Genomic DNA, 26766 nt, shown 5'->3' on the forward strand with positions numbered 1-26766 from the left:
GCTGTTTCCTCTTAACTATACTCTCGTGTCTTGTCAAGATTCTAAACAGAAAATGACAAATATAATGAAATTATCAACAAAAATAAAGATGTTTTCTGTCAAGAATTATTTTAGACTTTGATTCAATAATTAAATTGAGTTTAAGTTGTGTGTTTCCAATTTGGGGTTTTAGTTTTGTAGAAAAACTAGAAAAGATTCAATTATGGTTTTTTAAATTGGATTTTCCATTTAAACCATTTAGTTTCTGGATTTCTAATAAGATATGAACTGCATAGACCATCTTAAGTAATTGGTCTTCATATGAATGTGTTTCATTTTTGGTTTAAAATTCTTGATTTTGCCTGAATGTGACTTTAGAAAATTAGTTTACAACAAATTGATGGTAGTACAGTAATCATCTTCTGTTGACTTATGGTCAAACGTTATTAAATATTGGTTGAAGGAGCTGGGATTTTCATATGCTTATCAATCTCGTGTATAAGATGATGATTTTTCTGTCAAATTATTACAAGCACTAAGTTAAATATTGGTTGTAAAGATTGGTTGCAAGATAGGAATGCTGCATATTAGTTAGAAATATAATTGATTTGACACACTATCATTTTCATGGTCTATACATAATTATTTACTGTCAAATCTGAATTATAAGATTAAATCTTTAATAATATAGCTTAGACTAAATGCATATTTTTTCTTTCAATGGTAAAAAAATAAATAAATATGAAAAATACAAGGTGCTTCTGCTGTAATTTACTTGTTGAGGATATTAAGAAGCATATATTTATTTCTTGTAGACCTTTAGAATATCTAAAGGAATCTTTTGTTGGGTCATGAATTTCATTTCTATTCATTGCTTGACGATAATGTAAGATTCTTAACATTGTTTAAAGTGTATAAATTTTTTTAAGATTTATTAAATTTCTTGCAACATAATATTAACTACTAATTCTGTTTACTTTATATATTTGCATTTGTCATGTTACGATATGATGATGATGATTATTAACATATAAATTTCATATACATATATTAACTCCTTTGCTTTTTTTTCCGGCCGGAATGCAACTCTGAAAATTTCTAATTAATTGATTTTTTATATTAAATAATTATTTCCATTTAAATGCGAATCTGACAGCCAAAAAATTTACTGGGAAATAATTGCTGCGAAAATAAATACCCCAAAAAGTGTTTTTACAGAAAAACTATATAAAAAAATTTAAAATAATGTAAAAAGAATGCTTTTATTTAAAAAAGTATAGCTGCACTGATTGTTTTTATTTCATTTAACAAGGTGTGAAATTTCACACATGCCGTCTACATTGTTTACTAACCGGTTGACCTTGAGAATAGCTGGTGTCTGCTTTCCCAGGTCATTCTCATGAATACCTTAGGGTAATATTGGTTTAAATTAGGAGGAGAGTTAACTTACCACATGTATTCAAATATAACACAAAATTTTTGATTTTTATGCTATTAAAATACGGGGAAACTGAAAAAAAAAGGTATGGGAAAAATTCTACTGAATAAAAAACTAAAAAAAAAGACGTGCTGATGTCATAGAAAACATCCAATAGTGTTTTAAAAATTTTACCAAAGTCAAATTGGTCAAATAGAAGTTTAGAACGATTTAATTAATAGAGAGGTTGTGGCCAACATTTTCATCACAAAAATGTGATGTACACCTTTACGCGATAAAAATGTCAGCCGCAACCTCTCTAATTTGATTTTTTTTAAAAGTCCGTAAAAAATAGTGCAATTAATTATCTAATTAATAAATTGTCATAAAAAATTTTGTGGCAAAAATAATTCATGAAAGATGTATAGGTGATAGATAACGATGTATATATGCTGATCCATACATTTTTGGAAAAGTTATAAGTCCAAGCCTTTTTTTAAGGCCCCTTAAGGCCCTTGCCCAAGTTATCTCAGGTTAGGAACTGCACATCCTCACGTGCAGCCTGAGATAACTCTGGCAAAGAACGAAAGGAGTTAATGATTGTGTACTACAGTAGAGCGTCGATAAGTGGAACCAATTGGGGACTGGGGTCCTTCCAGTTAATGATTTGTTCCAGTTTCCGACTTTGTACGAAAAAATACATTAACCTGTCCGATGTTCAAATTTTTCTCCATTGCTTATCGCTTCCTGTTGAATTTTTCTCCGTTACGTGTCGCTTCGTGTTGAATTTTCGTCGATTTTAAGCCTAACGAAAATTTTTATAATAATCATCGAGGCTATCGTATCGTTAAAAATTATTTCTGCATTTTGTACAAACAAAATAAATATATTAAAGAATATAAAAAACATGAAAATTATACTTTAGAAGTAAATTTAGTATCAAAAACATTCGATTCAGCGCGACACAGTCTGACTGAAAATCGTTCCACTTTCCGGCCATTCCACTTACCGACGTTCCACTTATCGACGCTCTACTGTAATTATTCTCTCTCTTTTTTCCCCTTGTAAAGATGCAAGTCAAATCAATAAAGATATATATCTTTATTATATATAGATAAAGGTGTGTGTGTTTTAATCATATTTAAACTGTAAATTAGTGGGATGCATCTCAACATTTCCCATAGTTGACCTATGGGAAATGTTGAGATGGTAGGTGAGGTTTAACATAATTTACCCAAAATTCAAAATAACTGAAACAAAATGGAAAATAAATAATGTAACTAAATATAACTATAAATCAAACTTACTTTCTGCGGAGTTGCATTGTCCAGAACTATAAAATTGAAATTAGAATAATTCACAAAGTGAATTAACAATAAAATCAGTTTCACACAAAGATTGCTATATTTTCTTGTTATTTATGATTCCTTTAATTGTAATTGACTGACTACCTGCATGTATCCTTGAATCTTAATAAAATCAAATCAATTTTTAAAATTGTATGTTAATCAAGTGCAATACATCTAAACATCATTACTGTATTATATTATGGCACAAATACATATACAATATTATATCAACTTGCATGCCTATATTTAAAAGTTGTTTGTGTGGTTAATTTTACTTATGACTAATATTAGTAAGTTTTAGTTTTTTTTATTTTCTTGTGCCATTTGTGCATCTAAAAGAATAATTGATATTGTAACAAAGGTACAGTAATTGTGTGAAATCTAATATTCTCTTGCCAGATGATAAGATTATGCACATAATCAGAAGATTCAGATTTGTATTAACAACATATTGGAACTGCCTGCAATTATAATTAATTTAATCTACAATTTTACATTATCAATCATCAGTCAGCAAATATACAGATAACATGTGGCTAAGATTGCTCACACTCAGATTTATCATTCAAAATTAATTGGATTATGATAAACATGATTCTAGAAAAATAGATTACAAACGTTATCATCTATTTTTGAATTTACATTTTTAGTTAGAAAATTAATTAGTTAGATTTCCTTATATGATAATGATTTGTTTAAAATTACAAATAGATGCATTAATGGATTTACTAAAATACATCATAGTATAATTTATGATGATGGTTTTTATAAAGCAATCATTTTGTTTATTATTATTTACATATTCATAATTTATTTAATTATTTATGAAACAGGTTAGAAGTCCAGGCTGATGTATCATCAAATAAACGTTTCAGTTTAAGCAGTCACAGTGAAACTGCTTCGGCCACAGTCAGTTTAAGTGAAAGATCTGCTAATATGTCGTTAGCAGATGATGCAAGTACTCGAGCATTAGCTGGCTCGCTGTTAGGTTACAGGTGTGTACTTTGTAATTATTCTGTTGCAACAATATATTGTACACCACTTTAATTTTTTTCTTTTCCTTTTTACTTTTGTAATAAATTCTTTCGAGAAATGTTTATTTTAATTTAGCAAAATTTATATATATTTTGAAAGAAGTTCAAAATAACAATGTAAACAATATTATATCAAATTTTAGCAATTTTTCTTTGTTAAAGTTTTCATTAACACAATTATTATGGATGGAAAAAATTTCATTAATTATAGGGTAAAATGAAAAAATGTAACTGATTGCAAATTGTTTATTTATATTTTACTCATAAAATTTATTCTGTATTTTTATCAAAAATCATATTTCATATAAATAAAACATTTGTAACAAATGCATAATAATAATAATAATAATAATAATAATAATAATAATTAATGTAAATTTTTATTCATTACATTCATTCCATATCAATGTGTATAAAAATTATAGTTAATATTTTTTTTGACTTTGTAATTAAAGTTAAATTCTTAATTGAACATATCTTTCTTGTATCAGAATTGACATTTAAAAATATCTATTTCCATTTACTTAGTTTAAAATTTATATGTAAAATAATAATTTCTGTATTATCTAATTTCTATGTTAATTATGAAATTTATATTTCATTAATAACTATTAAATTTCTAAGCTTTTACTTTTATCAAATGTGTGGCTATTGGATAAATATAAAGTCTTGAAACTTAAATTTCCTGGAAAATTAACATTGAAAAATACTTCATGTAAAGAGGAATTTATATATGGAAAAAGGTTTACTACAAATATACAAGGGCTGTTTTTTTTTTTTTTTTGTTTTTTTTTCAAGCTCCGATGGTCCATTAAAAAAAGACAAGTGTAAATAACAAAATGAATTTATTACCAAAAGTTGGGTACAAACATGATTACTTTTCAACGTAATCACTGTGAAGATTGAGGAATTTGTCATATCTGTGGACGAGCTTTTCCATCCCCTTGTCATAGAATGTTGCTGCCAGTGAATTGAGATGGCCTAATTAACAACAATGTTTTGAAGATCATCATTGTTCTCGAACCTCTGCCCTGCTAGCCACGTTTTCAGTTCAGGAAAGCGGTGGAAGTCTTCACACATTAAAAAGTTTTAAGCTGGGTGGAATTCTGAAAGGTGGAACTCTTCACCACCTTAAAAAACCCAGCATATAGCCCCAATTTAGTGCCGAGCGACTTCCACCTCTTTCCTGAACAGAAAAAGTGGCTAGAAGGGCAGAGGTTCAAGACTAATGACGATCTTCAAAACAATGTTAGGGCCCATCTCAAGTTATTGGCAGCAATATTCTATGACAAGGGGACGGAATAGCTCGTCCACAGATATGATAAATGCCTCAATCTTCACAGTGATTATGTCAAAAAGTAACCATGTTTCTACCTAACTTTTGGTAATAAATTCATTTTGTTATTTACACTTATGCTTTCTTTTTTTTTATGGATCATTGGAGCGTGGGGAAAAAACAGCCTATGTAGAAACAGAAATGGATACATCTGTATTTTTACTAAATTTTAGAGAACAAACATTGGTTTTTCTTTGGTGTATCAAACTAAAATTAAGTAAAAAATGGACTTGCTCATTTTTATCCAAATGTCACAAATATCTTTAAAAAGACTATATTTAAGATTATTTCAGATGAGATTAAAATTTAATTTAAATTTTTGCAATATATATAACTAAATCTGTTTTTCAATCATTTTATTTGGTTTGATTCAGGTTAATTTTTTAATGTATAAAAATATAATTCAGAGCATAAAACTTTGTTATTTTTGTGATGAAAGAAATAGGTGATATATAGCTACTGTATAATAATCCATTAAACAAAGATTGAAACAATTTTTGATTTGAAAATTTTCTCTCCTTTCACATTTCAATCTGAAAATTTCTTAATAAAATTGATTATTATAAATTAAATGCATCATATTGGCATTTTTAACCTGAGCATTTACCTTGTAAAATAAATAATTTTACAAAATAAAAAAATTAGTGAATAATTAGTAGGTGCAGATTGAAAAATTGTTTATTTTAATTCTAAATTAATGGATTACACAATAAAATCAACTAGAATCTGTTTGTGTAAAAGAAAATAAATTTCTCTTTTTTTTTTTATAACTAAAACTTCATAATGAACATCAAAATTAGCTTAAGCCAATTAGAATTTGTTTTGAGACATGAATTTAAAAAAAAAAAATAAATAAATAATTATGAAGTCAATTGAATATTCAATATATTGATAGTTGTATATCTGATGTTAAAACATTCTTTATATATGCAAGCAAAATTTGTTTCCTTCTCATACTACATCACACGCAGCTAGTAGTATGTTTTTCAGTATTAGGGAAAATTAATTTTATTAATTAAAGTAAATAAAGTATATTGTCAGATGTGGCAAAATATCAACTTTAAAACAATAATACATCATACAGTACATGTGCATATTAATCCAGAAGTTAAAAAATGAGATTTAAATGTAAAAAAAAATGCTCAATCCAAGAGTTTGCAAGATCCACTTTAGTAATAGGAATAAGTATCATATTTAAAAATTTTTTTTTAAACATTGATGATATAGTCATATCTTATGGCAATCATCATTGTAATGATAATAAATCCCTCAATAATAACAAATGCAGTTCCCTCTGCAATTTGTCAGAGCTTACCCTGTATTTCTTGATTGGATGATATCCTCTACTTAGTGATACATTTTTTTTTTTACTATACTTGTAAAATGCATGATATTTTCCTTTATGACAATAATAATGCAGTAAATTAAATTTTAGTATATCATTCATTTTTTGGAATCAGAATGTGGTAATACAGTGATTCCAGCAGAAATGCAATCAGTAGATATCAATACAGATGAGAGGTTACCAGATTTAGCGTGTTTTTGATGTTTTGGCACCTAAATTTTTTTGTTAATAATAATACTATGAAAATGTGTGTAATAATATATGTTTTCCTGTTCTAACATTATCTATCTATGAAGAAATAATCCTCTTTGTATCAGTTATTAGATTTATTATTGAATAAAGTTAGTTTTAGATGGAAAATTTGTTATGTATAAATTTAAATATTAAAAATTGAAAAAATTGTGTTAAGGATAATCAATAACAGTAAGAAGACAATGTCACTTAATCTCATGATTTCCTTGAATTAGTGCATTCCACTTCAGCACAGTATTTTGATATCTTAGTGACATTTATTGAGTTAGTCTTCCATTCTTTTTATATAACTTCTGTCAAATTCAAATCTGGTGAGTCACTGGACATTGGCAATCCCATGTAAAACAAACTTCATCTTATATAATTTAACAGTAGAGGAATACAAAGCATTTATATTTTTAGAAGTACAAGTATCATAAGACTTGCCAAAACAAAATTTTTTTTTAAATATCAATATATAGTTTTAAAGACTTATTTTCTTGTATTCTGAAACCAATTGCTATTCATTATCTGATTGACAAATCAAGGAAGCCAATCTATATATCAGTGCATTTAGGAAGATAGATAAATTATTGTTTTTATAATAATTGCAAAACTAAATTTGATTTCTCTACTAGCTGTGATGATCTTCTATGAGCATAACAAATTACTGTTAGTTGTTCAAACAAAACCCAGATTATTGAGTTTCGTCTTGCTTCATGTAACTGTGTTTTATGATATTTTGAGTGATAGAATTATAATAATAATCTAAAACAGTTCTTTTTACATATCTGGAATGTGATTGAATTACAATATACATAGAAATCTTTAAATAATTACTGGATCTATTTCTTTGAATTTTTTATTATTGTTTTTGTGAGGCTATTTTCACTATCTTTAACTAAGAAGTATCAAGACATGCTTTAATAGAGTTAAAGAACTTAATGACTATTAGTATATCAAGACACACTGAAATATTTCATGTTTTTTTAAGATATTACATAATAAAATAATGAATAGTTTAAGCTAACTTTAATTATGTCTTAACAATGAATTTAAATGTATTAATTGTTATCTATCTCTACATTTTTCAATTTTCACCTACTTTATTTCACTTTGGTTCAACAGTTTTTGCATACTTTCTCCCATTTGGATCCTTATAAATTGTAATGATACAATTTGCCTTATCAGTTATTTCATTTTTATTAATGAAATAAAACATAGTTTGTTTTTTTTTATTATTATTTACAGTTGTAGTAGTACAAGTAGTAGTAGAAGTATGTGTATAATAATAATAATAAGCCAAATGATAACCAGACTGCCTGATTTTACCAAATTATTTATTTTTAGATGTTTGCAAGTTAATTATCATTTATATGTATTTTTATATAAGCAATAATTTTTCTATTGTATATACTGTATGTATGTTTTACACTGAATTATTACCATAATAGACTATATAATAATATGAGATGTGTAGTATATTAAACTTTTATTATTAATGTGTGTATATTATATATATATATACACACACACACACACGTATTCATACACAAAACAATTTTTCTTATTGTTATGTATATGTGAAATCAGTCCAAATGAAAAGGATTGATTTTGTGTACATATAATAAGTATGATCATTGTCTATTAGAAATATCGTAGAATCCATTTATTGTCATCAGAATTTGCATGTCTCAATATATATAAGTAATAACTATAGGTGCATTTTAACAAACTGATTATAGTATCTTCAGGTAACAGGAAAGGACAACTTAAAAATGCCTATCAATCTCATCATTAGTGATTGACCAATATAGAAGTTATCTGATCCAATATGTATTCAATCAAGACATTGTATTTTAAGAAATTCTTGGGTTTTTTAATATACTGCTTATAAACATATAAAAATAAAGATGTTAAAATCACAGAAATCAGAATTTCCTTAATCCTAATGTTATTAAACAATGAAAAAGCAACAACTCACAACTCAAGTTAACAAAAAGTCGAAATACTTGCAAAACTTGTTATTTCTATGTGATAGGCATCCTCACCAGTATCACAGGATGAGCTAGTCTTAGTGCAATGCATTTCTTTACAACAGCAATGATAACACTTTTTTTCCCCCTGAAAAATTTTTTTCTTCCCAATTCTAACATACACCTTTTTTGGACTTCTTGGGTCTCAAAAATTTGGGTGCACATTAGAGTTGAATACAAAGTTGGCTTAATGCAGCCTTGCTTTGCATTGTTTGTGCTTTATTCTGCTTGGCAATTTGTATGTATTATAATGTCAGTATAGACATTTTACACACCCTCCACTGCTTTGGTTTTAATTTCAGTTTTGGAATAGTTTGCTGGTCTTTTGAATTATGACAAGCTGAGTGAACAATGTTCAGCAGATGAATCTCCTATAAAGCTGTATTTAACCTGACACTACTTGTGGTCGGATTTGTAACACCAGTACTTGAGGGTGAGCATGGCACTCGTCCTACATATTTTCATATTCTTAATGATTTATCTTTAGAAATTTTACTTAGATCAGAAAGTTTTGTTATGAATAATGTGTATTTTAAGTTTTCCTTTCCTTACTTTTTACTTCAGTTAGAATACATTAAAAGTAATTTCGATATAGAAACAGAAAATTGATAACTGATCAGATTGAAGAGATCAATAAAAACAGAAATACAATATCTGAAATTATTCTTAAATTTAATTATAATTTTTATTCAAGTTCTGAATCTGTTTAGTCTAAATTTTAAAAATGGCATTGTTTGCAGATTGTTATGTTGTATCTGCAGATGATACAGTAGGCTACATGTTACACTTTTAGATGTTGTTTTCTTATTCTTGTTTTTTGAGCAATATGCACACTTTTTCTCTTGATACCGATGTTGCTTGTGGAGGATCTGGTTGCTTTCTCAACACTTTCAGGATTTTCATATGGAGATCCTCACTCTCATTGTCTACAAGGAAGAAGCCTACATTTTCTTCCTCAGACTCCTCATCAAGCCATTTCAGAAACATTTCATCGTGATAGTACATATATACAATATCACTTCGCAATTAGATTCATACCACTTTGAATGCAGAAAAACGTGCAGTGCTCACGCAAGATTACTTGTATGTGAGCACTGTGCTAATTTGTCCAATATGACTGAAACAAAGGTGGCACTGAAAGTGTTAGCAATGACTATTATTTCTGATTCTGGTATCTTGTCGAAGAAGATACTTCAGAAGGAAGGTAGATGAGAGTTTGGACACACAACTTCCAAGAAGCCAGAGTTACAAGCATGTTAATACAAAAGATGAGTGCAGCATTCACCTTCAAGTAACAGTAGGTTAAACAGAGGTTCAATGATGTCCACTATACTAAATAACATATATTTCGGTGTGATACTATGTATCTGGTGTTTCATACTTGTGCATACCAACATAAAATCTTGATGTTTAAACATTGATTATACAGTAATTTTGACTGATTTTTGTATTGGTCTGTAGATCATTTATACCTTACCTTATAATGGAATCATAAATGCCAACATTTTTTAATGTACCCAATGTGAAGGACTGTAAACATGAAAATAAAGCACTTTTAAAAAATTGCATTTATTACTGTTTAAATGCATTAACTATTTGTGGCTGCATTTATTAATTTAGGGTGCACAATATATTTGCAAGTTGACATTCTTTTATATTGAAAATTGGGTCACATTAGAATTGAGTATTTAAAACTTACAAATATTTTTTAAATTCAAAGGAACCCTATTTTTTAATATGGTATCAATTTTTGTGTCTTTTTTACTTTTTTTACTTTGTTTTCATATATATTTTTTTGAAAACATGACCATATTTTGTTTTTTAAATTTATTAAAAAATAACAAATAAGAATATTTTGAAATTTATCTATGAAAAAATGGTTTTATAAAATGATGATAAAATAATTAAATAAAAATTTTAAGATAAAATTCATTAAAAAAATATTTAAATGCCATTCATTAATATAAAATTTTTCATGTGGGAGAAATGAGTGAAAATTTTGTTTTATTTTGACCTGACAAGAAAATTCAATGATTAAATTTTGTCAAAAACAATTTGAAATAACAATATTCCTTTATTGGGTTTTTAAAGTTCTGGTTTATGTTTTTAAACAAACTGAACCTTTTGATCAATAATCAAAAGTATCTCATTTCTAAAAGGTATTCTACATTGTGTCAGTTTAGAACTCATTTCCTTTGCTAAAGGAAATATTGAGAAAACCTTATTAGTAATCAATGCAAGAATGTTAAAAATTTAATATATCAATAAAATGAGCTATATTATGATTATGCCATTCCTATAATATAGGAAATATTGGATATGGGTTTTAAAAAAAATCAATAATTGGATATCTGATTGTTGGTTGCATAATATTGGGGGCAATTCTGAAACCTATCCAATAATTGGTCAATCACTAATCATCACGTCTTGACCCAATAAAACAATGGCAAAATTGATAATAGTTAAAGTGCAAAAAACAACAATAATTAACACACATTTATATTTTTTAACCTGTTTTTAAGTCCTTTCATTCAGGAAGCCATACTAGACCAGCAGACATTTGCTTTTATAAAGAAGATAAGAGTATAGATGAAAACAATAAAAATAGGGAATAGAAGGTCAGGTTAGTAAGCCTGAAATGCACATTCCTAATTAAATGTGTGTTGGTTGAGAGTGGTTTTTGAAACAAAAGGACTTAAAAATAGGTTCAGGGGAAGATAAAATGTTTTAACTATTGTACTGTGAGCAAATGAATAAAGTTGCTGGCCTTTCTTCAGTTATATATGCTAGTTGCTGTTAAAACAGTAATGTGGGAGAAAAAGCAGATAAATAACACTAGAAGAATTGATATACTTTTTAAAAATTATTATTAGTTAAAGTTAAAACTTGAAAATTTATAAATTTGTTTTAATATATTCTTTTAATGCCAGAATTTCCTCTGTGTGTCTTATTTACTTGCTCTGCTTAATGTTATCAATTGGTTGTTATAAGCAATGCAACTGAATCCCAAAATGATTACAACAAGTGGATTATATTGTATATTGCTAAAATAAATGAATAAAAACTAATTCCTATTTCTATTAGCTTATTGAAATAAAAATTATTATAATTTGTAGAAAAAACTTTTCAGAAGAGAAAAAGAATTTATTTAGTAAATATAATTTTCAATTCAAATGTGTAGTTTTCTGAGAAAGGAGATGCGATTTAGGTAAAGTGACCAGACATTCTGAATTAGGTGAGAAAGTACCAATTTTTAAACTGAAAAGTATCCTGCTTTTTGGATTGTTTCAGAGTTATACTCAAAAACAGCCAATATTCATTACGTGAATTGTAAGTAAAAGATGAATCCTATAAGAGTTATGATGTAAAAATTTTAATACCCAGTTTATAGAAACAAGCAGCCCAGTCTGGTAACTCCATCTGTCAGAGAACAGTAAATATATACCATGGGCAAGTATGATAGTTGTGCATATCGGTTATAAAAGGGAATTGATGATTTTCGTTAATCATCTTGTTTAAAAAGAAGGCAGTTAAAGAAAATAAAGCTATGCTTGGAGCCATAATTAACTGGTTTTTTGTTGCTTTTTTTTGCTATATGTGAACAAGAATGTGGATAAGCAAAATGTTCATTAGTTGTTCATCGTATCTGTTGTCACCAATGTCGGAAAGCTAGAAAATTGATGCTTGTAAACTGAAATCAATTGCATGACTGTCCTGACATCACAGACATCTCCTGACAAGCAATGGCCTAATGTCCCACTTTTTAATTTTAGGATCTGGTCACTTTAGATTAAGCATCTCAAGAAATTTCATACATAATAATGCAAAAAAATTCTCATATTATATATATCATTTTGTTAAATTTATGAGAATGTTTATGTAAAAAAATGAGTGAAATAATTGTTGATTGTGTATTATTTTGAGGCATAATGGTATATAATTTTTTTAATGAAGAGCACAATAAAAGAAAAAGTATTTAAAAAGTTTATTAACAGTATTGAATTTGAATTCTTTACCATTTATTCACAAGAAATTTTGTTGATAAAATTTATTAAAATTACATTACATATATATATTTTTTAAATGTAGCAGTCCCCATTTTGTATTGAAAATTACATATCTGAGAAAATGATACAAAAATATCTAGATGTGTAATTAGCTTAAAATATGCAAATTTTGACCTGTGCAAAAAAATAAAATATTTTAAGCCTTTATAAAGGGAAAATGATCTTTTTTTTTTTTTTTTAATTATGCAACTTGAATGTAAAACAGTGATTTAAAAATAAATCCAGGTTTAACTTTGAAAACTTTTATAAATAAAAATTATTATAATAATAATAAGTTTCTTTATTGTCGAACTCCAATACTTTGATACCATTTTTTACTTTGTTGTTGTCATTATTTCGTTTATATAGTAAACGATGCATTTTGCCATAACAAAGAGCTAATCTGTTATGTGGCAAAAGGACTACACCTGCATTTCTTTCCCTTTGCTTTCTGAAAGTTCTTTGTAATTGTGCATCGAAAGCAAGCTAGCTCTAGTATCCGAGAAGCTCATTGGTTTACTTTTGGAAGGGATTTAATTTAAAAAACATAGTAAAGAAATGCACACATTAATGGCAAGTTAATACATTTCTTTAAAATCTACAGTAAAAGTATATACTGTCCAAGGTATTATTCTGTCTTTTCACCATAGCACGCATTAAAACAGTTTTGTATTAATTATACAGTATATTTAGATATTGAATATTCCATAATACTTAATAATATAATATGAAAATCACATGTTATTCAAATGGTATGCAAAATGATTCATTGAAAACTTAAATGTAATTGTATTAAAATGAATGGGAAATTACATATATTGAAACATTTAAGTGAAATATGGGTATTATTTTCTTTAATATTTTTAACAATTTTATTTCAGTTAATAACTTTGGATAATATGTTGTTTTGATGTATAGGATGTTTTTTATAAATGGAAATTTATTGCAGTAAATAAGAAATTCAAAGTAAGAATTTACTCTTCAAATGCTAATTAGTTTTGATGTGCAAATTTCAATTAATTAAAAATAAAATTTGAATGAAGCTGATGATAAAAAAATTATACCTTAAAATATTACCCCATTAAGTATCATTTCTTCTGTTTAATTATTGCTTTGTATTAAGTAAATAATTTTTAGTGTTTTTGTTATTTAATATTACAATATATTGTATTAACAAAAATATATAAAATATCAAATTTTTTTTCCAATGCACTGTGTAAAAAACTTCACATATGCATAAAAAACAAATTATAATTACACATGTACAGGATGTAAAAGTTCTTTAAAGAATTGTATATTTGTATTGAAAGCAATATTACATTTATATGTATTTAGTATCAAGAAACTCAAATCTACAATGGTTTTTTTTTTTATTTGGACCCTATTCACAATAATGACAGTGATCGAGAGATTGCAATAAATTTCGCTATGAATCTAAAGGAATTTTTACATTTTAATAACTGTTAGTGACATTTTCAAGTCAGGATAGCAATAGCTCAGGTACAGTACAAAAATGACAAGTCATACATCATTTGATGACCGTTTTATTTATTTCTATTGAGGAGGAAAAGAATGAACCAAAGCTCCTCAGTTTATCATAGATGTAAGAATTTACACAAAAGAATTAGAGCAAGAATAAGATAGAGCAGGGGTGGCCAACTTTTGTGCACATAAGATCTACTTTTTTTCGTAAAAATGTGTCGCGATCGACTTGTTGTCATAGGCATAGTCTAAGTGGGGAGGGGAAAGTGTGAAATACATACTATGTTTATACACTGTTTCAGTACGAAGTGCACTCATTGCTTATGAGTCGAGTCATAACTACATGCATACAGTTGCGTTTGGTTACAAATATAATACATTAAGTCAAGACATCGCTAGCGATCGACCAAAATTGGCATGGCGATCGACCGGTCGATCGCGATCGACTTGTTGGCCACCCGAGATAGAGGATTTTTGTTGACTACGAACACAATATAGTGGTTTTGACAATCACTTGGCTGACACGGCCAAGTGATCGTCGAAAGCACTATATTGTGTTCGTAGTCAACAAGAATCAAGCACGACACAGTTTCAAGTCATTAATTAAGATAGAGGATTGCCTTTTGATTATTTGCTTTAACTGAAATAAAATTCAAAATCACAAAAATTAAGTTTACAAGTACTGTACTTATGACAACAATGATGATAGGCAAAAATTTTAAAAAAAGAACATTGTGTTAAATTTAAAAAGATTAAGTTATTTGAAAGTTACAATACAATACAGATTCAAACTTGAAAAATAATATAATGGTCTTATAATTTTAACACACACTTTGAGATAATAAAAAGGTATAAAAATATTTTATAGAGGGGGAGATGATGATGATGATGATGATGATAAAATTTTAAAATAAAGTTAGTTAATTTTAATTGCAATATGCGATATTTATATATTAACGTCAAAAGATTGCCTTCTACGTTATTTGTGAACTATATAAATATTGAAATGGCACATACCAATATACTAAGTGAGAAGTTTGGCAACATCAGAAGTTGGACTTTGCAATGCCTGTTACTGTTCTACACATTGCAAGCAGCACTAAAATTTCAGACAGTTGTTTCCTATGGACTCCAGAAATAACATTGCAATCTTATAATGAGTATATTTATTTATCTTATGGTTATATTCTTACAAAAAGAATTAAATTTCAGTCATTTGAGATAAATGCCCTAACATGGACTGCTACTTTTCCAAAAAGCTTGAGGATGCTTTTGTAATATGGGATTTTTACATTTTCTTTTATATCTAATTCATTATTTTAAAATTCATATATTATTGAAAATTATGTGAACAAAATTGATCACTGATTGATACCAGAAATGATAAATTGTGAAATTAGATTGTAACAGTTTCTCATTTAGAAATATTGCATAAAATATTTTTGAATTTTTGTTAATTGAATTTTATGTGCCAAAAATTAGTATATATTTCTTACACAAACTGGATTGACATACAGAAAACTGAAAATAACCAGAAAATAAACAAATAATCATTCATCAATTTCATGTCATATTTTATGTAACAAATTATATACTAACATTAAAATATTTAAGACGTTTCTTTTATTAACAATGAAATGAAGACCAAATGCCAATATACTTCTAATACTAATCTTTTACACACTAACTGATAAATTTGTATTTTATAAAATAGTAATTTTTTTTTATTTGATATTTTTGACAAATCAAATAAAATTTCATTTCTTTTTTAAATCAGGGCTGAGAAATCGGTAAAAAAACACTAGACTCAGACTCCTGATAATTTTAGTAGGCCGACTCCAACTCCCAACTCCAGCAAAATTAAATACCAAGTCTATTTCTCTTTGCAGACAATACGTACATACGTAATGTGTCTTTAAACTATACATCCTTTCTCACGCAGATGAAGGATAAGATAATTCCATGGCAGAGTCGACTTTTTATTTGAGGCTTCTCATCCGCCTTCAAATGTAAAATAGTCCAATAGTTCCCTCTAGTGCTAGCAGCTAAAATTATAAATACCAAGTCATTTTATGGGGGGCAGAAGTGCTCATAGGGGGTATCCTACTCTGAAAGAAGCCTGGGGCATTTACCCAAATACTTTTATAGTTAATTAGTATTTTTAATATTTAACTTACATTATTTGTATAAAAAAATAATTTTTAACAAATATTTAATAAGAGAAGAAAGGGGCGATAAAATTCTACATCTATATATATTTGACTGCATTTGCACTTCAATTTCACCCTTCCAGAAGAGTTAGATCACACACTTTTTAGTTGGACTATCTATTTCAGCCCCTTGTTTAGAAAAGAAAAATATATACTCTGATCAATTAGTCTGGCTCATTCAGAAAAATAGAGTACTTATTTAGAGCATGGATAATAAAGGAATGTGTTTATCAATTATGGCTGTAAATAATGAGTGTGATTATTTACTGAATGATGCCCACTTTTGTGTATTCCTAGAATGTCAAAAGTAGTTATTTTGAGAGGTTTGGCAAGCACACATGCACATAATAAAAACAAAATAGTTAATATGTACCACTGGCATGCACAGTCTAAAAGGGGGGGGCACAGGCTATAAAAAAGGACATTGTACATTATGCAAGAAGCTTCAAACTGATTTGATGTCAGATCAGTGGTTCCCACAAAGAGGTGCTGATTTCAATTGGAGGTTACTTGGCTTTGAAAACAAGAAGCATTGCTTGTTTTTAAACCCAAGTTTTGGTAAACATAGGACCAAGTTGCATGAGACAATAGATGAATATCATTCATCTATTCTTTTCAGTTTCTTTTATATTTGCAGAATAGGCTTGAAGTCGTGAATCTTTTGTTTGTTGTTGTTGGAATCAGGAAAAGTCAACCCAGATAAAAAGGGGCACATGCCCCCAATGTGTGGGTGCCCTTGATACATGTACATTAGTCAGTTTGAGTGATTGTTAGCTTGTTTACAAATGTAATTTTGTTTGAATGATTAATATTAATAATTTCATATTTCCATTATGTAACATTTCAACCACAATAGGCCATATTCCTTGAATAAAATTATTTAAAATACAACTTAACTAATTCATGCAATATGAAATTTAAAACTCATTTGGTTGTCTTTAGAGTCAGTTATTACATTTCAATGTTTTGAACAGTGAATGATTTTTAAGAGACCAGACATCATGGCTTCCTTATACTTGTAATCCACCAGTTTACTAACCCTTATTTACAGAAATTTATTTTTTTACTTTCTATTATTATTCATAATTTATCAATGCATTATTATTATTCAAATCTGTATTATCTGTTTTTTTATATTGATCTAAATACTTTACTATACTATATGTAGTATAGTAAAAAAAAAAAATTTTATATACAGGATAAACCAGATGTAGGTGGAGAGTAAATGATAACATTTATTGAGATTACATATATAATTATATTTACTAATACAATACAATACAATTTTATCAATGCAGATGCTCAAACTGCTGTCCATCACAATTTACATGGCTTTGAAGTCTACATTTCACTATTTCAATCTTTGACAAACTTTTTTGCACAAGTATCTTTGTGTATTAATTTCTTGAAATGCATCTCTGATGTAATTTTTTAACCATAACCAAGTTAAATATACACCATAGTTATAATATAACCCTAACACAAACCCTATTCCACCTACTTTTGGTTCACCCTGTATATAAATGATTTTGATACACAGAATTATGTTTGCAAACTGTGATTTCAGTCATAATAATTATAATTGTTGTTGTTATATTTGACAGAAATGTATCTAACTACTTTATATATTGCTATATTGGGACAAATAATTGTTTCTCCAAAAATGTTAAATTTATATTAATAGGATTCACTTATAAAATTCTGTGCTATACTGTTACAATCATACAAAATCCAATATAATAGTTGTATATAATATATTTATTTTATGCATTACAATATCATCTTGAGATTATTGTGGAAATTGCTCTTGGCCATGTTGTTAGTATTATGTTAAAAATGATTAGAACAAAAATAAAGTCACTACAATATTTCTTCTTCTGTGAACTTTATCAAGAACTCCAAAAACAAAAGAATAAGAAAAATTTCTAAAATTAGAAAACTAATAATCAAAAAAAATTTTATCATCATTGACAAATCATAAAATACACAGTTTTTTATAATAGTCTTAGAAAATTATTGCAATGATATTAAAAAGATGCTATTTGTTCAATTTATCATTGACATGATAAAGATTAATTAATATACATTATGAAATACATTCCTTATGCTGTTATATTTGGCTATAAAATAACTCAGTCAACTGTTAAATTGAGGATACCAAATTGCTTTTTATTGGTCTATGCCTAGTGATAGGTAAATCTGTTGTCATAATTCTAGTTTTTTCTTTTTGCATATTTTTTTTGTGTTGACTAAAATAATTTGATTTAAGAAGTGCTTGTTGCAAATTATTTTTTGTCTAATAACCTGCATGATTGATTGGGTGAAACAATCTTTGCCTGCTCTACAAATAATGATTAAAATTAATGAATTTAATTAGCCACTTACTGTTTCTGTCAATAATAAGTTAAAAAGATAACTAGATATATTATTACTAGAACATTGTGTGACTTTGTCATATTGTGATAGAATTGAGGTGGAGCCAGAAAGAATGAAGCAATCTTTGCACTTTTTAGGTATAGAAGAAGCAATCCTTACACCTGACACTCATGGACAGGCAAACTTTACACTTTCTGCCACGAGAGGCTATTCTCGTATATGCCAGCCATGGATGCCTGCTGACACACACACAATCCAAGAACAATGCAATCTCCATGTTCTTCTGTTTTTGTTTGTTCTCTGCACCTATTTCTGTTAGGCACAAGCAATGCTGTTTTTATTTTTGACTCTAAATTCCATTAGGCATGCTCAGTCATATCAGAGAGCATGGACATTGTCACTTTAACCTCTCTGTATGTTGAAAATGAAGTCATGGACCCCTATTATTTACAGTTAAATGGACTTTTATTACATTTTTGGATTTCTCAGTGCAATTAATGGAAAATAGCAAAGTTTTATCAAAATCAGCCCATCAAATTTTGAGAACAAACTCCATTCTACAAGCCATAGAAGACATGCTAGCAACTGTGGGACATCGTCCAACAAAGTCTTATGATTTGTGTGATATCGCCTAGTCACACACACTCATGCTACAATCTTGTATTTCATAACAAAAGTCATGGACTCCATTTTTATTACATTTTTGGATTCTTCATTTCAGTTAATGGAAAATGGCAAAGTTTAATCAAAATCAATCAATCAAATTTTGCAAACACAAACAATTCTCTAAGCTACATGGAAGAGGCTTCACTGATGTTCTGCCTCAATAAAAGTGAATCAACTGGTAGATAGTATTTGGGTTAGATCATTGTTGCTGATATAACAGTTTTGAATGAATAAGGATTATATGAAATATTGTATCTTTTAATGATAGAAAACATCTAACTAATTAAATCTCTTCAGATGATAATTCATTTATTTGCTAATCAAAGGAGTCATCCATTAATTGTGTGTACAGTAAGAGAGGGAGGAGGGTCGAGAAGAGTATGTCATTGTCACATATGGTGGGGAAGGAGGCATTGAGGTATTGTTTATGTGGACTTTTTAGTGGTATTAATGGTGTACAAATTTCTTTTCTTATAAACCTAACTTACTAGTCACGAATAAACAGAAAATTTTTGAATTATTTTTTAAGCTGATAGTTATTTCTTCAATGTTGGGAATCCGTGAACTATTATAGACATACACACAGGAGAAGGTTGCAAAGTATGTCATTGTATATAACAAGGAATGGAGATCAAAAGTGGCTCAAAACTGTATATATAATTAATAGATAGCCCAAAGAGAGGAAACTAGTTAGATAAATAAGTATACAGTGCTTGTGCTTTTATAATTAATTACTTTTGAACAAAGAATACCTACATAAATATAATTAATTTGATGAAAACTTTTATATAAATGTTGATTTATTAAAAAAGTTCAAGATGTCATTTCTTTTATATAGTGTATATACGTTTATAAAATTTGAAGAATTATCCTGTTGGATATTAACTATTTATATATTTTGACAAAAATTTTGTTAATATATTTCAAAAATATAAATTAATTGTTGTTATTATTATTATTAGGCACTAAATTTCTAAAATTCATTAACTATCTGTATATGAATTTTCTGATTTATTCACTGAGCTCAAATAAGTTTGTTATATTTAATGTGATTTATCTTCAATTTATCAGAAATTAAACAATATTTTTTTGTAATTAGAATTATAATCATTTGGTCAAAGTAAATGTCAAAATCATGATGCATCATCTTTTTACTGTAAATAGCCATTGAATTAACTTCAATAGCTAGAAGCATTAGTAGTTGATTCTTTGTGTAAAAATTTAATTATCATTATCTGAGACCATATAATAATTGATTTGAACAATCAAAACTATTAACTATTTGATAAAATTATCATATTAAACTAAAATATTAAAGTTTTGTAGAAATTATTTTATAACTTTTCAGTTTGAGTAGTAATTTTACAGGGTTTCCTTCCTATTTAGATTATTTGAGTTAAAGCTTCAATTATTAAGGCATTTCTTTTTGTCTGTGATTTATTCATAACTGTTTGTTTTAAAATTTATAATTTACTTTAATTGCTTTCATTAATATAAATAACAATTAATTAAATTATGATTTATTTATAAAAACAGAAACTTATCACAATTAGTAAACTTAATATGAACATTCAGAAGTAAAACTAATTCAATTACATAAATTGATTATGTTAACTAAACAGAGTTACAAATGCAAAAAAATAAATAAATAAAACTAAACCATTTTACAATAAAATAAAATTTTCATAAAAGATTTTAGTAAAAGTTAGTCAGATATATTTATAAAAAATTTTCTCTTTGACAGAGATGCAACTACTACTGCAGTTACTCCTGTAGAGGTGCATGTTGATGCTCAGTTTAATCCTGATGAAAAAGCTAATTCTGCAAAAGATGGCCAGAATGCTGGTGAAGAAAAAACTTTTGATGCTGATGACAATGAAATGGAGGAGGATGCTTTGGGATCATTTTTACTTCATCCAAAAAAATCCTCATGTAAATTCCACAAATGTGAAATAACACCCTCGTGCACTCAAGAGTTTGAAGTTTCACCAACCAGTCATATTCACGATCTCAGGGAGTGCTATGTGAGTTTTATAGATGAGAGTCCTAGTTCAGGTGAACGAGATAAAACTGATGATACTATTAGCAAATTTTCGATTAGAAAAGATAATACTTATGGAATGAGACCTAAATCATTTAAAGGAGAAAAGATTTTATCAGTTAATAATACAGAAGAAAATAGGGCATCAGAAATAGAGAATATACCATTAAAATTGTGTAATATAACTGGAAGAGTCACAAAATCGCTTGATCAATTAACTGTGTATTGCAGTTGCTGCCAAAAAACACATCGACCTTGCTGCTTGCATAAACACGTACATAGTGTAACTAACGACTCTGTTCAAACGCCCGAACATGATTACAGCAGTAAATATTGTCTACCGGGTTCTTCGTCAGAACCCATTGCCTTATTAGGTGGAGCTTTTTATTCAATGAATAAACAAAATAACCAAGCTAGTAATGAAGAAGCAAGTAGAAATGAAAATGAAACTCCATATGCAAGATCATCTGGATTAGTTCCCGATGCTGCTTCAGTCTGTCTAGAAGTAGAAGGTGAAAAATCATTGTGCATGGTAGGTAATGTGTCTCATGTTCAGGAATCAGATTTTGAGGTTTGTATACATCCAAGATATAGAACGTACCTAGATCCTACTCTCAGGATTTCAAATTGGATAGATAATAAGACAGACATACAAGAATGCACTCAAAAGTTAAGAAGAGAATGACACATCATATTTTGATGTAGTTATCACAATTTATGCATTAGGCCTGTGTTTTTTATACAGTTGGAATGTTTGGTCTTCAGTGAAATATGGTAATAGCATGCAAGAATGATTGTTGTACATAAAAATTAAATGTGGTGACTTGGTTATGTATTTTGATAATGAAACATGAATGTGTGTATATATATACAGCAAACATGAATATGTATGTATATACATACATCAAACTATTATTTATTGTGGAACAATAATATTCCAATGTACCCGTTTTTCCATTATGGTTTGGATACATTTGATAGTATTGTTTATATACAAAAAAATCTTAGTATTTAAATATTAACTTTATCAGTACTCAAATTTAATTTTATATAAATATAATCCAGGTTTTGGCTCTTTAAATTTTTATTAGTGTTCAAACTGAATAACCTTTTGTTTCTTTATTTTATTTAAAAACAAAAAAAAACTTGCTTGTGATATTTAAAATACCTAAAATGGAATAAATATGTATTTTATATGTAATTATTGCAAATAATTACTAGTAAAAAAACCAAACAGGTGCATATATTGTATAGTTTAAACAGAGAACCATTTTGTACTATTTACTTTAAAATATTTCTATTGAAAGTTTGTAGCACCATTTGAATAGCAACAATCTGGTGGTGTTGCCAGAAATCTATCATTTTGTAATACAATGTAGAAATGTGTTGACATATATTTCTGATGAATCTGTTATCATTCTAAATTGATAATTTTTGCATACATTTTTGTAAGCTTCCATGAAAATTGAAAAGAAGAAAAAAATTTGCTGCTTTGAAGGTGGTAACGGAAATAAATCAACGCTTATGTACATAAGATGAATTCTTGTGTAATTTATATATAAAAAAAATTACCAACTGCCTTCCGACGGCTGTGATATCAGTGATGTAGTTAGTTTGTTTTTTCTCTCTGGATTTCAGAGGTGTTGGAAAGCAAACTGTATTTTTCACACTTTGCTTTAATTAAAACATTTGAAAAAAAATCTAATGTTATGTTTATCTAATTATTGATTGAAAAATTTATTTCTTGATATCAATTCTATTATTAAAATATCAAATATTACACATTTATTTATTTAAAAAAGAAAATTTATGTTTATATATTGAAACCTGCATATAAAATTTGTGTTTATACATGAAATATTCATTTCAAGAAAAAATTATTTAATGTATTTGATTATTTCAAATCAAACTCATTACATCTATGAAATGGTAACTCAGAAGGGAAAGTGAAGTTTAACTCAAATGCAATAAGTTGTCAATTATAATTAATTTGGATAGCACACAAACTTTCTGAACACACACTGCCTTGAAAGTTATCAGGTTATAACATAAATTCCATCTGAAAAACTTCCTTATTAGATATAATCTCAAGCCCACTTTCTGGCAACTTTTTGATATCTTGTTGGAAAAATTCTTTTGGTTTACAATCAAAATATTCTGACATTGCATTTTTGAGATCTTCCTGATTATTGAAGTTCTTTCCATCAAGATAATTTTGCAAGCTTAAGGAGCAAGGTCTGGGGAATATGGGAATGTGTTGGTTTTTTCTCAGCCAAGCTCCTCCAATTTTTTAGAGGTGATTAGACCTGTGTGTGGATGGGTATTATCTTGATAGAATAGAACATGTCACCTATTGACCAATGCTGGACATTTTTCTCATAGGGCTTCCATCAAACAGTCCAATTGCTGACAATAAACTCCAGCTATGATGGCTTCATTCCTTTCCAGCAGCTCAGAATGTATCACACCTTGGATATCCCATCAAACACTGAGCAACAACTTCATTAGATGAAGACTGGCTTTCAGCTGAAGTACCACTTTATCTCTGGGATTGAGCCTCTGATGATGATATTTAATAATCTTATATTGTATCCATTTTTCATCCCTGGTAACAATTTCATCCAAAAATGGAACTCAGAGATATCTAGAGTACAATTAAATGTACTGTACACTTTGACATGATGTTTAAGTTGTGTGGCAATAGGTCATGTAACACTCATTTTCCCAACTTCCAGCACTTTTCCCAGCTGTTTCAAATATCACTGAATGGTCATATATATGGCTTATGTCCAGTTCTTGTTCGTTCTTGAACTGTTGTAAAGAGTTTATTTTCCAGCAGATTTTTCAGTGCATTGGACAGAATTTATATTACAACCTGATAAAATGAATTTTATAATTTTCCTGGATTCCCAAAAAGTGTCTGGTCCAGACTATGAAATGCTTTTCTACTATATCTTATTTCCAAATGCAAATTTTGTATGGAAAAAGTTAACTGCACATGTGAAAAATTTTATAGTGATGATTAAATATACCTTATCTGCCTGTGACAGGCAGTTGTCTTCTGATACTTGCTCTGTGCAGAAGATTTTCACATTTTTGAAGTGACTTTAGAGTTTCAAATAGAACATTGACATTTACCTGACAGTTTAGGGTGGAGAGTGATTGGCAGATTTAAGGCCTGACAGTCATGAACACAAATGGCAAACTGGCTCAATGTTAGTCAATTGGTAGTTCATAGGTTTTGGGATTGCTTCCTAGAGATTCATAATGTTGCCAGAAGTCATTCCTAGGTTACAACAGTAAATGAAGATCGGTATCTGTGCCTAACCAATCTATGACAGTGCTAGATGACACTCCTTCAACTGCAGTCTGAGCATTATGCAGCTACAGGACTACTGTATCATCATCTACCATAAGCAGACAACTTCACAAAGGAGAGGACAATTAAACTGGATAACATGTTAACTGGACTGAAGACCAATGGCACACTGTATTCTTTACAAGTTCAAATTTATTCAATGAAGTGACGGTAGACATATACAGATTTGGAAAGAGCCTGGTTTGTACCAGGCATCATTTTTCAATTTTTATTGGGATTGACTCTTGGATGGGGAAATGTATTGTATGGACAGGAACATCCTTGGGCAGTTACACTGACCTCCATGGTTGGATGGATCTCATTTCTGTATCTCAGAGATACAGGGATGAGATTTTCAGCCCCACTATTTGACTAAGCCTAGGTTCTAGGTAAATTTGATGCCAGCAGTTCAATTCAAGAAAAAGTTGATGAATGGTCATTATTATTATTTTTTTTTTTTACATGTGTTATGCATAGTTGTATCTAGGCTTACCATAATATTTTTTTTCTCAAACTGGGACAATTTTGAGAAAATACAACAGAATGCAAATCGGTACCTTTAAAATATGACGATATATTTGAGAACGTTTTTTCTGCTGCTACTAGGCTTGCCTTATGTTTCACACATTTCAAGTGATTTTTAATGTCTGAATGCCCACCATGAGATACTAAAAATTCTGAAAAGCACAGTTCGCATTTCACTTTGTCAATACAATCATAAATTTTTTCAAAAACGGATAATCCTTTAATTCATCAGTAAACACAGTTTCTTTTTGGCATTTTGGAGATTAAATTAATTTAATGTACAGTACAAAATAATTGCAAAAGCCGACTAGCAATTTGAACTTGACTAAGATAGGACATGCGAAAACAATGACTTGGCCAGTGTAAGTGTTGCCAACTCTAATTAAAATAAAATATCTAAAAAATGAAATAAAAATATTTGAATCTCATAGGCTACATTCTGTGTAAATTCTGTGGAAAAATATCTGGATGAAAAAATAAAGCATCTAAATTTGTTAGGCCACATCTATAACTTTTCGGAGAAAACATCTAGACAACGTTAAAAGTACTTAGATCTAGATACAAAATATTTAGATTGGCAACAGTAAGTGTAAAGAGGGGATATTTTAATGCAAAATTTTTCCATTTTACCCGAGGTTGCACTATTTTTACTTCTTGTATATTCGGCACTTTTAAAATTTTACTAAATAACCAGGACAAAATGAAAAACTGGCTGGGATGTATGGTAAGCCTAGTTATATCATGTAGCAGGAATATAATAAAATAAATCATCTTTTATGATGATTATGGAGTACAAAAAAAATCCTGTTTTACCACTCTATAATGTACTGTACAGTAATTAAACCCAGCAAACATGATATATTTCAGAACAAAAATAACTTTTATAACACAATTAAATTTTTCTTAATTTATGAAATATTAATTCATGACTAATGCAAACAAACAATAACTTAACATATTAAAAATTACATAAATTATTGGTAAAGAAAATGGTATTTATTTTTAGGTATATATTTGTCTAACCAAGAAAATAAAACAATTCTTTCTATTTCAAAATAAACACAAACATATTTTTATAGTATAATTTCATTTTTATGATTTTTTTATTTTGTATATTCAGGGTTCCTACAAACTTGGAAAGTCAGGAAATTTGTATCTTTGGCTGTCTTGTTCATTTTTTTGCTCACAATATGGTTGACTAAGTGTAATTGTCTTCAAGCAACAAGAAGTAATGTGATGCAAGGCAATTTATGAAAAAGGGTGCAGAATATTTTCAAGACCCAAAATTTCCCCAATAATTATTTCACACAAATAAAACCATAGTTTATGAACCAA

General features: G+C 28.2%; 1 protein-coding gene across 1 annotated transcript in view; it reads left to right on the top strand.

Moving 5' to 3' along the window:
* Nucleotides 1–23253, top strand: part of LOC136988248 (E3 ubiquitin-protein ligase RNF19B-like) — a 115081-nt gene extending 91828 nt beyond the window's left edge. The window contains exons 11-12 of the mRNA XM_067286106.1: nt 3579–3740; nt 21252–23253. Of these exons, the coding sequence (XP_067142207.1) occupies nt 3579–3740; nt 21252–22233 (1144 nt within the window). The 3' untranslated portion in view covers nt 22234–23253. The remainder of the gene's footprint in view (nt 1–3578; nt 3741–21251) is intronic.
* Nucleotides 23254–26766: the final 3513 nt, after the last annotated feature.

The sequence above is a fragment of the Centruroides vittatus genome, unplaced genomic scaffold, assembly GCF_030686945.1.
Source record: "Centruroides vittatus isolate TY-2023 unplaced genomic scaffold, ASM3068694v2 scaffold_324, whole genome shotgun sequence".
In the NCBI taxonomy this organism is placed as follows: domain Eukaryota; kingdom Metazoa; phylum Arthropoda; class Arachnida; order Scorpiones; family Buthidae; genus Centruroides; species Centruroides vittatus.